General features: G+C 37.6%; 1 protein-coding gene across 5 annotated transcripts in view; it reads right to left on the bottom strand.

Moving 5' to 3' along the window:
• The window catches only part of PTPN4 (protein tyrosine phosphatase non-receptor type 4), a 224,530-nt gene that overhangs the window by 6,770 nt on the left and 201,898 nt on the right, over positions 1–15,862 (bottom strand). For all 5 annotated transcript variants that reach the window (XM_054478748.2, XM_054478745.2, XM_063647371.1 and 2 more), the window contains 4 exons: positions 15,107–15,253; positions 13,306–13,434; positions 10,386–10,534; positions 8,071–8,206 (listed from right to left, as the gene is read on the bottom strand). In XM_054478748.2, the coding sequence (XP_054334723.1) occupies positions 8,071–8,206; positions 10,386–10,534; positions 13,306–13,434; positions 15,107–15,253 (561 nt within the window). The remainder of the gene's footprint in view (positions 1–8,070; positions 8,207–10,385; positions 10,535–13,305; positions 13,435–15,106; positions 15,254–15,862) is intronic.

Below are 15,862 nucleotides of genomic sequence, written 5' to 3' on the forward strand. Positions count from 1 at the left end.
GGGCAACAGAGAGAGACTCCGTCTCAAAAAATAAATAAATAAATAAAAATAAAATAAAATGAATAAAAACAGTTTCTTATAAAGGGATGGAGGGAAAAGGGAGCAGGAGAGGGACACAGACTAGACTTCCTTAAATATACCTTCCTTTTTAGATTTATACTTTGGAATAACGTAAATATAGCATATAATTACAAAAATCTTAAAATCCCTAAGAATTGACAATATCATGAAACTAATCAATGTGTGTATCTAGTTGATGACAACCATATAGAGGAGAGCTATTTGAAGGGACATTTTTTTTGAGACGGAGTCTCACTCTGTCACCGAGGCTAGAGTTCAATGGCGCAATCTTGACTTATTGGAACCTCCGCCTCCCGGGTTCAAGAGATTCTCCTGCCTCAGCCTCCAGAGTTGCTGGGATTACAGGCACCTGCCATCATGCCCGGCTAATTTTTGTACTTTCGTAGAGACAGGGTTTCACCATGTTGGCCAGACTGGTCTTCAACTCCTGATCTCAGGTGATCCCCGCCTGCACTGGCCTCCTAAAGTGCTGAGATTACAGGCGTGAGCCACCGCACCCATCCCTGAAGGGACTTTAAAACAGCAATTTGGCTGGCCATGGTGGCTCGTGCCTGTAATACCAGCACTTTCATAGGCCAAGGTGGCAGTATCTCTTGTGGCCAGGAATTCAAGATCAGCATGGGCAACACAGCAAGACCCTGTATCTACAAAAAAAGAAAAAAAAATTAGGTGGGTGCTGTGGTGTGTGCCTGTAGTCCTAAGATACTTGGGAGGTGGAGATGGGAGGAACATTTGAGCCAAGGAGGTTAAGGCTGCGATGAGTGGTGATCACACTACTGCAAACCAGCCTGGCAACAGAGCAAGACTCTGTCTCAAAAATACTGCAGACGAACAAACAAACAAACAAACAAACAAACACCTCAGTAATTTGACTGCATATCTGTGGGAGAATATACTCAAAGGGCAAAAAGAACTGTGAAAAAAAGGAAAACTCTTTTCATTAGCCATACTGTTTATACTGGTAGTGTTGTTATTCTGAAACAGTTGTGTAATGTGGAGTATTTGTGATATTCTAAATCTTTCATTGCTAATATTGTAGAGAACCAGTATTCTTGTTAAAGATGTAAAAGAAGCTAAGTAAAAACACTGTGGTCCTGAGTTTGCATTGGAAGCATAAAGTATTAACCTATGATAAATGTATTTTACTGGTTGTGCAATTTATCATTTTGAGAGACAAAAATTAACCCAAGCAAATACAGTCCTTAGTGCCCAGAGGCTGGTGCCTAAAATAGTTTCTCAATAAAAAGAACCGGGCTTCTTGGAGAAACTACTGATTCTAAATCATGGGCACAAGATGTACAAGATGGGCCTGGATATATTTTCTGATAGTAACAAAGCTATCAAAGTTACCAGGGTCTTGACAAAAGGACTCAGAAGCCAAGGTGAACAGGCTCCCACTGGCCAAAAATAGGACAATTTGGATATCATTAAGAAAAATAACTACAGGCTAGGCACAGTGGCTCACTCCTGTAATCCCAGCACTTTGGGAGGTCGAGGTGGGTGGATCACCTGAGGTCAGAAGTTCAAGAACAGCCTGACCAACATGGAGAAACCCCATTTCTACTAAAAACAAAATGAGCCAGGCCTGGTTGCGGGCGCCTGCAATCCCAGCTACTTGGGAGGCCAAGGCAGGAGAATTGCTTGAATCTGGGAGGCGGAGGTTGCAGTGAGCCAAGATTGCGCCACTGCACTCCAGCCTGGGCAACAAGAGCGAAACTCCGTCTCAAAAACAAAACAAAACAACAACAACAAAAAACTACAATGGGTTGAAATACATCAACTATGTTTAAATCCTTGATTTCAAAATAATACCCAAATAAATTTAAGTCATCACCCTTGGAGGAAGCTAGTAAATGATTCATTATATTGAAAGCTTGTAGATAAAGGGAAAGAATCAAATGTTTTTCTTGCCTTTCCTATACATGCTATACCACTTGCTAACCAAATAGTAGATATGAAGTTTCTCTTTAAAGAAGTAGTCCAACTAATAAAGACAGAATGATAGAATTAGAATATCATTATTTTGCAAATCCAATGAATTAATGAATGCAGGGATTGATTACTCAAGGGTGCTAACTTCACAAAAAAAAGACAATCAGACATTATGTGCATCTGAAGAAAGAATATGTGACCTAAGATGCTCAAGCCATACATGTAACCACTTTTAGGAAACACAGAGACCACCTTGAGGATGTAAACTGGCAAAATTCACGCCGTCGGAAATATGTTGCAAACAACCTGATTCGTTTATCAAGTAAATTACCAAAAAAAAAGATAAGAAATGAAGGAGGAAGCTTTCAATTAAAAGAGATTTAAGAGACATATAAACCAATCAAAATGTGTAGACTGTATCTGAATTCTGATTTTAAACAAATTATGAAAACAAAACCAAAAGCCCATGTGTGCTATGATCCAGGAATTCCTCTTCTAGGTATATACCTGAAAGAAATGAAAGCAAGGTCTCAAAGAGATCTTCATACACCCATATTCTTAGCAGCATTATTCACAATAGGCAAAAGGAAAAAGCAACCCTGTCCACTGATAGATAAATGAATAAAGAAAATGTGGTATGTTCACCCTTGGAAAGGAAGGAAATTCTGACTTATGCTACAACTTGGATGAATCTTAAGGTCATTAATCTAAGTGAAATAAGCCAGTCAGAAAAAGACAAATACATGAATTTACTTACGTAAAGTATCTAGAGTAGTCAAACTCACAGAAACAGAAAAGTAGAATGGTGGTTACCAAGGGCTGAGGAGAGGAGAAAATGGGGAGTTTTTTTTTTAATGGATATAGAGTTTTGGTTTTGCAAGAAATTGCAAATTGGTTGCAAAAAAATGTAAGTATACTTAACACTGCTAAACTGTATACTTAAAAATGGTTGAGCTGGTAAATTTTATGTTATGTGTATATTGCCATAATTAAAATCTTTTTAAAAATCTTATTATGTAAGAATATAGATACAGGACCTCAAGAAAATGCTAGCAAATCAAATCAGGCAACATATAAAAAGCATTACATACTATATCCAAGTGAGATTTATCTCAGGAATGCAAGGTCAATTTAACATCTAAAAATCAATGTCATATACCACCTTAATAGAATAAAAGACCGAAAACCACAAGATATCTCAGATGCAGGAAAAGCACTTAACAAAACTGAACACACTTTCAGGATGAAAACACTCAATGAACAAGTAACAAAGGGATCTTCTTCAACTTGATAAAGGGCATTTATAAACAATCCATGGCTAATATGATAATTAGTGAAAATATAAAACTTTCCCTCTAAGATTAGGAAGAAGACAAGTGTTCTGGTCTCATCACTTCTATTCAACATTGTACTGGAGGTTCTATCCAGGATACTTATACAAGAAAGACAAAGAAAAAGGAAAGAGGCATCTAGATTGGAAAGAAGTAATTTATATCTATTTGCAAATGACATGATGACATAATCTTGTCAACAGAAAATCCTAAGAAATTCACTCTCTCACACACAAAACTATTGGTTAATAAAGTAAACAATTCCATTTACAATAGCACCAAAACATACTAAAATACTGAGGAATAAATTTAAATAAGCGCAAGACTTGCATGCTGAAAACTACAATTAAAATTAAAGAATACCTAAATAAACAGAAAGACCATCCTGTGTTCATGCTTTGCAAGATGTAATATCACTATTATGACAATACTTCCCAATTTGATCTAGAGATTCAACCCAATCCCTATGAACATTCTGGTTGCTGGGTTTTTTTTTTTAATTTTTTCAGAAAGAATAAACTTATTCAAAATTCATATGAAAATGCAAGGGACACAGAATAGCTAAATCAAGCTGGAAAATGAAAAAGAGTTATGGATTTACATTTCCTGATTTTAAATTTTACAACAAAGCTACAGTAATGATGACAGTGTAGTACTAGCATAGGAACAGAGATACAGATCAATGGAATAGAATTAGAAGTCTAGAAATAAACCCTTACATTTGTACTCAACTGATTTTTGACAAGAGCCCTGAGACAATTCAATGGGAAAGAACAGTCATTTTAACAAATGGTGCTGGGACAAGTGGGTAACCACATGCAAAAGAGTTAAGTTGGAACCCTACCTCAAATCACACACAGTAATTAGCTCAAAATGGATCAGTCCTAAATGCGAGAGCTAAAACTATAAAACTTGTAGACTCACTTATGGGTTAGGTAATAATTTCTCATCTATGATACCAAAAGCATAAATGATAAAGGAAAAACAGATAAACTAGACTTCACCAAATTCAAAACTTCTGTGCATCAACTACTATAATCAAGAAAACAGAAAGAGGAAATGGAAACAAATATTTGCAAACCACAGATCTGATCAGAAACTTTTATCCAGAAAATATAAAAAAAACTTACAACTCGACAATAAAATGACGACCAAATTCAAAAACATGCAAAAGATTTGAACAGTTCTCCAAAAAATATATGCAAATAAATAGCTCATTATCACATGTAAAGATGCTTAACATCATTAGTGATATGGTTTAGCTGTGTGTCCTCACCCAAATCTCATGTCAAATAGTAATTCCCAGTGTTGGAGGAGAGGCCTTGCGGGAGGTGACTGAATAGTGGGGGCAGACCTCCCCCTTTCTGTTCTCGTGATAGAGTTCTCTACAAGACATGGTTGTTTGAAAGTATGCAGCACCTCCTGCTTCTTTCTCTCTGTCTCTCTCCTGCTGGCCATGTGAAGACGTGCTTGCTTCCCCTTTGCCTTCCACCATGATTGTTTAAGTTTCCTGAGGCCTCCCAGCCATGCTTCCTGTACAGCCTGGGGAACTGTGAGTCAACTAAGCCTCTTTTCTTTATAAATTACCCAGTCTCAAGTGTTTATTTGTAGCAGTGTGAAAACAGACTAATACAATTAGTTATCAGGGAAATGCACAACAAATTCACAGTGAGATACTACTTCATACCCAGCAGGATGGCTAAAATAAAAAAGACAGACAGTAACATGTGTTGATGATGATGTGAAGAAAACAAAAGCCTCATACACTTCTAGAGGAACTGCAAAATGGTACAGAAATTTTGGAAACAACTGGCTGTTCCTCAAAAGGTTAAACAGAATGAAAACATGACCTGGCAATTCCACTCCTGGGTATGCCCAAGATAAATGAAAACGTATGTTCACATAAAAATTCATGGCAGCATTACTCATAATAACCAAAAAGTGGATACAAACCAAATAAATGTCCATCAACAGATTAACGATGAACACAATGTGGTAAAAATCTATACAATTAAATATTATTGAACAATAAAAAGGAATAAAGTAATAATACATACTGCAGTACAGATAAACCTTTAAATATGCTACTTAAAAGAAGCCAGTTAGAAAAGACCAAACTGTATGATCTCATTCATATAAAAGGTCCAGAATAGGCAACTCTGCGGAGAAAGAAAGTAGACTGGTGATTGCCTAGATTGGAGGTTGGAGGTTGGGGGTTGGGGGAGGTTAGAGAGGTTATGAGGGGAAATGGGAATAATTGTTAATGAGCTTGGGGTTTTTTTGGGCGGGAGGGGGGAGGGGTGGGTGGCGGGGAATGAAGATGTTTTAAAAATTGTATAGCCAGGCCTGGTGGCTCATGCCTGTAATCCCAGCACTTTGGGAGGCCAAGGTGGGTGGATCACCTGAGGTCAGGAGTTCAAGACCAGCCTGGCCAACATGGAGAGACCCTGTGTCTACTAAAAATACAAAAATTAGCTGGGTGTGGTTGCGGGTGCCTGTAATCCCAGCTACTCGGGAGGCTGAGGCAGGAGAATTGCTTGAACCCGGAAGGCGGAGGTTGCGGTGAGCTAAGATCATGCCATTGCACTCCAGCCTGGGCAACAGAAGCGAAACTCTGTCTCAAAAAAAATAAAAAATAAAATAAAAATAAAAGTTATATAGTAGTGATAGTTGCAAGCCTCTGTAATACACAAAACCCACTGAATTGTATACTTTAAGCGGCTGAATTTTATGGTATGTGAATTGTATTTTAATAAAGCTGTTATAAAATTTAAAAAGACGGTTTTTAGTAAACAACTAGAAATTTAAATACTGCCAATTTGATAATATTAACAAATTGATGGCCGGGCGTGGTGGCTCACACCTCTAATCCCAGTACTTGGAAGGCCAAGGCGGGTGGATCACAAAGTCAGGAGATCTAGACCATCCTGGCTAACACGGTGAAACCCCATCTCTACTAAAAATACAAAAAATTAGCAGGGCATGGTGGCGGGTGCCTGTAGTCCCAGCTACTCGGGAGGCTGAGGCAGGAGAATGGCGTGAACCCGGGAGGCAGAGCTTGCAGTGAGCTGAGATCGCGCCACTGCACTCCAGCCTGGGCGACAGAGCAAAGACTCTGTCTCAAAAAAAAAAAAAAAAAAAAAAAAATTGATTACATTTCTTGATAATTGTACTGTGGTTTTATTTAAAAGGGAAATCAATCCTTATCTTTTAGAGATACACACTAAAATATTATGAACAAAATGATATGATATCTAGGATTTGCTTCAAATACAGAGAAAGTGAACAGCTATACAGATGAAACAATATGGCAAATGTGGGATCTGAGTATAAACATGATATTCATTATATTGTCTATGTTTGAAACTTTCTGTAATTAAAAACCAGGCTGAGCATGGTGACTCATGCCTGTAATCCCAACACTTTGGGAGGCTGAAGTGGCAGGACAGTTTGAACCCAGGAGTTCAAGACCAGCCTAAGCAACATAGTGAGATCCTCTCTCTACAAAAAATAAAAAAATTAGCCCGATGTGGTGGCTCATGCCAGTAGTCCCAGCTGAGGTGGGAGGATTGCTTAAGCTTGGTAGGCTGAGGCTGCAGTGAGTTATGATCACACCACTGCATACCAGCCTGGGCAACAGAGTGAGACTCTTGTCTCACAAAACAAAAACAAAAAAATTATAGGCACTTACTGGATCACACAGGTCAATTTCCTTCAAGTAACCTATTCCACCAACACTGCTATTATTTCACAATGTCTTAATCAGTGCAAAAGATAATTTTAACACTAAAATTCCATGATTCTTCTTTTGGCTCCTGAAGCATAATTAATAGTGTAGAATACACTAAAAAGTACCTTAATTTCTGTAATTTTTGTTGTTGCAATGTAAGTTCTTTTTTTTTTTTTTTTGAGACTGAGTCGCACTCTGTCGCCCAGGCTGGAGTATAGTGGCACAATCTCGGCTCACTGCAAGCTCCGCCTCCCAGGTTCATGCCATTCTCCTGCCTCAGCCTCCTGAGTAGCTGGGACTACAGGCGCCCACCACCATGCCCGGCTAATTTTTTTGTATTTTTAGTAGAGACGGGGTTTCACTGTGTTAGCCAGGATGGTCTCGATCTCCTCACCTCGTGATCCGCCCGCCTCAGCCTCCCAAAATGCTGGGATTACAGGCATGAGCTACCTACTGCGCCCGGCCGCTGCAATGTAAGTTTTTATGTAAAAAGAAAAACAATTTCACCACAGCTATTTCACAGAAAGCAGGTCTATCAAGATTCTCCAGTTCAGGGATAATATCATTCTCAGCATTCAACTTGACTAAATAATACAAAGCAAGTTCCTCTGTGCCTGTTTAAGCACTCAATATTTAATACGCCAGGCAACTTGCATGTTAGCAAAACTTTTTCTGTAAAAGGCCAGATATTAAATATTTTAGAAATAGTAGGCCACATGGTACCGTTGCAACTTCCAAATTCTGCAGCTATAATATCAAAGCAGGCATAGATAAATGAGCATGGCTGTGTTCCACTAAAATTTTATTTACAAAAACAAGTGGCAGGCCAGATTTGACTAGCGGGCAGTAGTTTGCTTACCCCTGTGCTAGAGGTTATTTGACCATGGCAAGGAATTGAAAAGATAAAAAAGGATAAAAATATGATTTAGGATACGCAGTGGCAACAAAAATCATCATGTTAAGAATATACACTTGTATATGAAGTACAGTACTCACAGGTGTTTGGATCATCATGGCTCGCTGATCTCTCATTGTTCTTACAATATCTAGTGGATAAACTGGCTGATTGCATTCAATGAGACACATGGCTGTTTCCATAGTAATAAGAACCCCAGTTCTTCCGATTCCAGCACTAAAAAAGACAAATATAGGCAAGATCTTACTGATACTATTCTGTTAAACCACTTGTGGCTTTTGTGCATAAAACTGAATTATAACACAGAAGAACAATATCATTTTAATGTTTTATATTATAAAAGTAGTAAGCCAAATACAGAATATTTTGAAAACAGAAAAAAAATGCACTGACTTAATTACTTGTTCTGAATCTTCCATCTACCACGTTAGTTGGAAAAATACTATTTTAAAGCAGTTAAATTTAACTTTTTAAAATCTGAACAAGGAATAGAAGCTTACTGGAGCAACTCCTCTTAAAATGCAAAATGATAGAATGACAATAATAAACCATCGATGAATGCACAAAAGACAACAATATTTTAAACTCAAATATATCTTTTTTTTTTTTTTTTTTTGAGACAGAATCTCACTCACGCGGCCTGGAGTGCAGTGGTGCGATCTCGGCTCACTGCAACTTCTACTTCCTGGGCTCAAGCGATTCTCCTGCCTCAGCCTCTCGAGTAGCTGGGATTACAGACGTGCACCACCACACTTGGCTAATTTTTTTTGTATTTTTAGTAGACACAGGGTTTCACCATGTTTGTCAGGCTGGTCTCGAACTCCTGACCTCAGGTGATCTGCCCGCCTCGGCCTCCCAGAGTGCTGGGATTCCAGGCATGGGCCACCGCTCCCGGTCTGATTTTAAACTAAACTTTACCACTGAGACAGCCAAGAACAACTTTTTAACTTCTAATCTGTGAACACGAATGCAGTAGTTATCAGGGACTTGGGATATAAAATGGTGTTTCACCATTCTTGCTACTGTACCTCTCAAATTTTGGTCTATAATCTGTTTTGATGATTTGAAACTCTACTCTTAAAGTGTGTTGGAAAGTCTAAGTATAAAGAGATACCTCAAGATATCCTCTGAATAAATCACTTAACAAAGGTGGCCGTAACAGGGAGGGAACAACTGTCTCCTAATCTCTGGATCAGTAGCAGTAAAGACTGGAGGGCAGAAGGGGACTTGGGTCTCAAAGAAAGAAAGAGTAACCTGCTGTTTACTTCAAGCTTTTAGAAGTAGCATATCCTTTGGTAGGGTCATTTCAAGAGAGGTAGGAGTACTCAATGAATGTCCTAAGAGGAGCCACAGGCAAGGAAGAAGGAAGAGAATCTAAATATTAGGCTGTAACCTAATGCCTAAGCCATTGTCTGAATGTGTCCCATAAAATTCCTATGTTAAAACTTAATCACCAATGTGATAATATTAGGAGGTGGAACCGGTGAGGCACAGTGGCTCACGCCTGTAATCCCAGCACTTTGTGAGGCCAAAGTAGGTGGATCCCTTGAGCCCAGGAGTTCCAGACCAGCCTGGGCAACATGGCAAAAACCCATCTTTACAAAAAAATACAAAAATTAGCCAGGCTTGGTGGTGCACCTGTACCTCTAGCTACTCTGGGGGCTGAGGCAGGAGGATCACTTGAGCCTGGGAGGCAGAGGTTACAGTGAGCTGTGATCATGCCATTGCGCTCCAGCCTGTGTGACAGCATGAGACTCCGACTGAAAAAAAAAGAAAAGGTGGGACCTTTTGGAGGTGATTAAGTCATGAGGGCTGACGGGATTAGAGCCCTTATATAAAAGGACTTCAGAGAGTGGGTTCACTCCTTCTGTCCTTTCTAGCATGTGGGGAAACAGTATTCATCCCGTCCAGAGAATGACACAACAAAGTGCCATAATGGAAGCAGAGAGTAGTCCTCATTAGACCCTCATGAGAACCTGTGTGTACCCTGATCTTGAACTTCCCAGCCTCCAGAAGTATAAGAAATGCATTTCTGTTCCTTTTCAATTACCCAGTCTCAAATATTTTGTTACATAGCACAAATGGACTAAGACAGCCCACAGTACTGTATTTCATCAAATCTATTGTAAATTGTTAAGACCAATTTCAGAGGTGTCAAAATATGAAAAGGAGGAGCATCTAAGAATCAGTGCAATCAGTATTATTTTTATATCTTATGATAAAGTTACTGCCAATCATATGTTAGAACATATCCTTTGCCTCCTACCTTCAGAGCATAGCTTTGAGTTCTAATTATTACAGTGATAATAACACCATAAGGACAAAATATGTACTCTCTTTTAAAAATGACATATCTGTTCAGCTATACATTCATAAAAGACGGAAAACAGAATACCTGCAATGGACAACAATGGGTTCTTCTTTCCCAGCCCTCTTGTTTCGTACATGACAAACAAAATCTAGAAAGTCACTCGAATCATCAGGGACTCCATGGTCAGGCCAGGCTATGTACTGGATCTGAGTGAGTGGACGACTTTCATTTTTCTAAGAACAAATGAAAAATTATGCACCTTGACTTATGTATTATTGAAATTGTCCCTATAAACCTCATAAAATTAATCAGGAAAGAAGGGAGGGGGAGATAGAAAACTAAACACAGCTTGCAGCACACTTAGCATTGATCACTAGGTCAGCTGCTCTCTGACCCGCGTCCTCATAGTTGGTTGGTGCCTGTTGCCTCAGAATCCCATAGACCCATTACAAGATTATAGTTCCCCTTAACTGCTCTACAGGTAACAACTTGGGACATTATGAAATGTTAGATTTCCCCTTTGAGACATTCTTTTGGGTCCTGCATACTGATGAAACTACTGACTCAGTTGGTCTAAAGGACCCTGAGATAAGCTAACTCACCAAAGAATGCACCTCCTGATGATTTCATCCACCTTATCCCAACCAATCAATGATCTTAATTTCCCAGCCCCTTGCTCTCCACCATCCCCTTAAAAACCCCATCCCAGATCCCATCTCCTCGGGGAGATGATTTGAGGGTCTCCTCCCATCTCCTTGCTCGGTACCCTGCGATCATTAAACTCTTTATCTGCTGCATCCCTGCTGTCTCAGTGTATTCGTCTGTTATTGCACAGCAGGAATATGAACGTGTTGGTACTATGACAGTATCTTTAAAATATATTCATGTCATTGGAATTTTAGAAGGAAAGCAAAACCAACCACTCCTCTTCTCCACCAAAAGTTATGTATAAACTCATTAGAATGCAAAATTTCAACAAAAAGGAAAGAAACTATTTTATAGAAATAGTTGTATCCATTTAAGTATGGCTAATTACATTACTACTCTTTTTATAACTCAATTTCTATATGTGTAAAGTATTTTAATGGTGATAATCAAGTATATAGGTAGAAACAAATTAAGACCCAGAGAAATGCTTAAAGAAAACTAATGAATTCTTGGGTGAGCAAAAATGGTAAAGTAAAAAACATTTTTTGTGAACAAAGCTGACCTAATCCTCACACAATGCAGATGAAATTATGGAAATCAGAAAAATAAAATCTCAAGATAAATGTATATTAAAAATTGGAGTTAATAAAAACACAAAGTCAAATCAGTGGGATTATTTCTTTTTGGAGAGCCAAGGTTGGTATAATGGAGACAGTAAGAGTAGTGGGTTTAGATACATCTTGGTTCAAATCTTGACTCTGCCAGTTATAGCATCCAATGTTTCAGAAAATAATTTCAACTGAAAAATGAAATAACATCTGTACTTTAAAGGATCAGTCTTATGCTAAAAAGACTCCATGAGGAGACCTGTACATCACCCAATCAGCTACTTGGCACCATATAATCAATAAATGGTTGCTATCGTCATTCAACACTATAATTATAACTATGGTTATTGCCATTTACACTAAAGAGAGCTTCCTGAAAAGTAAAAGTAAAAGGTATTCAAGACTTGAGGTAGTATCTGCTATCATTAATCCATCCAGGTATGTTTTTATTTATGGGAGCAAACTTATTTTCCCAATTATGTTTGGCTCAAACTTTAGAAACTAACTCATGTCTTCGTTCTAATGTACTCAGGGTGTGTAAAGAAAAGCCACTATGGTATATAAAACTGTCATGGATAATCTACAGGTGGAGTATAATAGAGACTATGCTAAAGATAGACATTATTGCTAAAGATAGACATTATTTTATATAAACATACGTAGCCTATCTTTCATTATCTATTTGAGAAAATGAAGAAATATCATATTGGCTTGACCTGTTACATTAGACCATGAGCTACACAGTATATGTCCCCAAACCCTAAATTCATTCTGATGGACTCTAGCCCATAAAATTTTGAAATTTTAAAATTCTTGTAATTTTAGCTTTATTCAATGCCAGATTTCTTTTCTATAAATTAGCACAACTTCTGGCTTCTTCCCTTTTAGTCAGTAAGGCTCTGTCTCTCTGGTTTCCTTTAATCATGCTCTTGGGGTTGGAGGGGAGTTCTCATTTCCAAAGCCTTGACCATTGATGGGATAGTCCTGGGCATTCATAGCTTGGGCTATTTGCTCTTCTCTAGCAGTTACTTCCTTCTTTTAGTCCCTTTGAAAACCAAAGGTGGTGGCAGAGGGATAGCTAGCTGCAGGCAGAGAAAGTAGGGTGCACTGTCTCTAGCAGCCTGACAGAACTGGCAGCATGATGCTCTCTACATACATCTTCCAATTGGGATACTGAGCCATCATTTATTAATCAGTTTCATTTGAAGCCAAGGGGACTGACTCAGGCAGAATTAAGAGCTGGCAATTAGAAATCTACACCCCATCTGCTGTCAGAAGGTCCTGGTTACAACCTTTTCCTTCTTAATATGTGGGGGACTGTGAAGTTGCTCTCCTCTACTCTTTTAAAAAAGGAAAATAATTTAATAGCTTTCAATTGTTTTTTCCATTTCCACAGACACACCCAAATACTGTACTGATACTACTTGGAGTAAAAGTTTTTTTTATAATGAAACATATCTAAATAGCTGTGCTGAATAGGCGAAGTAGTAACAGTAGTATTATTTACCAGACTACTTTTTCACTGACCATTCATATTTAGTCATAGAAACTAAGAAAAACATTAATTTTATAATAGAATAGGATAATACTCTTAATAAAATTCCAAAGTACCCCATTAAAGCAGATAAACAATTCAATAATTCTTATAGTATTTCCTAGTAACCAATACTCAAACTAAAAACATTTTCAGCTTTCAGTCTTTACCTTGAACACAACAGTTCTAATGAACAGATATCCCGCCTTCTTACCTCTTGGTTAAATAGTGTCATCTTCCTGAAGATATAGGCAGTGTTTCCTTCTTCAGAGTGGCAGGTAACTTGGTAGCATCCATAAGATGAACTGCCTGTGGGTTCTGGCCAATACTGGTGACATTTAACCTGATATTGATATAAATAAATAATAAATAAATAAAATTATACACACATGGATTCATGTTCTCCAATTTTTAAAAATGTTTTAATTTTTAATAAATTTTAAACATAGAAAAGTTACAAGAAAAATTTAATAAATTTCATCTAGATCTGCTGACTAGTGTTTTTTTTTTGAGATGGAGTTTTGCTCTTGTTGCCCAGGATAGAGTGCAATAGCACGATCTTGGCTCACTGCAACCTCTGCCTCCTGGATTCAAGCGATTCTCCTGCCTCAGCCTCCCAAGTAGCTGGGATTACAGGCATGTGCCACCAAGCCTGGCTAATTTTGTATTTTTAGTAGAGACGGGGTTTCACCACATTGGTCAGGCTGGTCTTGAACTCCTGACCTCAGGTGATCCACCTGCCTCTGTCTCCCAAAGTGCTGGGATTACAGGTGTGAGCCACTGCACCCAGCCGACATTTTTTCTTTGTCACTTTTTAATAGTAAGTAATCTGGCTATATTTTGAGACAGCAAAAATCCTCATTAAATCTTAAGATTTTTTAAAACAGCTGTAATGACAAGTAATTCATACACCATACCGTTCACTCGTTTAATGCATACAATAGTTTTCAGTATATTCACAGAACTGTGCAACCATCACCACAATCACTTTTAGAACATTCCCATTACACCCAAAATAAACCCTATACCAATTAGTAGTCATTGTTCATTCTTCCTCATCCGTTCCCCTATTCTTACCCCAGATCTAGACCACCACTGATCTACTTCATGTCCCTACAGAGTTGCCTATCCTGGACATTTCATATAAATGCAGTCATATAATATGTGGTCTTTTTGACCTCTTTCACTATGCTAAGTGTTTTCCAGGTTTACCCATGTTGTAGTATGTATCACTACTTCGTTCCTTTTTATTGCCAAATAATATCCAACCATAAGACTATACCACATTTTATTTGTATATTTGAGTTGTTTCTACATTTTGGCCATTACAAATAATGCTGTTATGAATGCTCATGTACAAATTTTTGTGTGGACAGACCTTTTCAACTCTTTTGGATTTAGGAATGAAAGTACTAAGTTATACCAACTCGACGTTTAACTTTTTGAGGAACTACAAGACTGTTTTCCAAAATGGCTGGATGATTTTACAAACCCACCATAGGAGGGTTCTGTTTTTTCCATATCATCCCTAGAACTTGTTTTTATACGTCCTTTTTATTTTAGCCATCCTCTTGGATATAAAGTCTCATTAAGGTTTTGATCTGCATCTCCCTGATAATGATGTTGAGCACCTTTTCTTGTGCTTCTTAGCCATTTGTATATCTTCTTTGGAGAACTGTCTATTCAGATCCATTGCCCATTTTTAAATTGCATTATTTATTTTACCGTAGAGTTGTAAAGAGTTCTGTAGATATGTTAGACACAAGACCCTTAACAAATGTATATTAATCCCTTTAAATAATAACAATGACAGTAATGGCTAACACTTATGTCACATTTATTTATGTGTTAGTCACAGTTTTATGCACTTAACCATGATGATTTAAAACAAGAAACCACAAGAAAAGAAGATTAAAGGTTACAAAGGCTTAAATAAACATGAATATTTTGACTACATATGTGCAGTATAACTTGAAAAAAGTCCAAGCAATGTGTAAGATTCAACTATGACTTACTCTGCCACGTTCAACTTGTGTGGTCAACATTACAACCATAGAGGAGCCTTGTTCCCACGTCATCTGCCAAAAATCTGTACAAGTGTGTGGTAATGGCCCTTGACAAGCAATGTACTGATTTATAATGCTGGAAGAAGGAATTTCCATCTAAAAAGAAAAGGACATGAAAATAAATGTTTTGCATTACTTTTTACAGTAATCAGGAATATGAAAATCATCCACTAACTGTTATAGTGAATACAACTAATCTCAATAAACTGCTGTCAGTAAAACAAATCTTTATTAACAATTTCTTATTTTATCTGTAGAAGAAATTTCATGGCAATGTTCAACAGTTATATGTATTTATCTTTTAATTAGTGGAAATAAGAATTTAAATATTTTCCAAATATTTTCCTGGGCTTAAGCAATCCTCCTGCTTTGGCCTCCCAAAGTGCTGAGATTACAGGTGTGAGCCACACCCGGCCTATTATGATTTTTAAAAGCAGCTTAACAGAATTTTGTTTCAGAGGCAGAGACTTGGTAAAGAAATAAAAAATACTTATCTGTAAATAGTTTATTGGTAAAATTTGTGAGGAACAAAAATTCTGCCATTGGTTTTAGCTTGAATTTTTACATATAAAATAACTTTAGAGGATACCAGAATAATATTTTAAATTCATAATTTTCAGAAAGAGGTAATTACGATAGTATTTGGGAAAGTTGAGACATCAGTCATTATCCTACTACATTTTGAGATTAAATTTTTTTAAAAAA

The sequence above is a fragment of the Pongo pygmaeus genome, chromosome 11 (assembly GCF_028885625.2).
Source record: "Pongo pygmaeus isolate AG05252 chromosome 11, NHGRI_mPonPyg2-v2.0_pri, whole genome shotgun sequence".
Classification (NCBI taxonomy): Eukaryota; Metazoa; Chordata; class Mammalia; order Primates; family Hominidae; genus Pongo; species Pongo pygmaeus.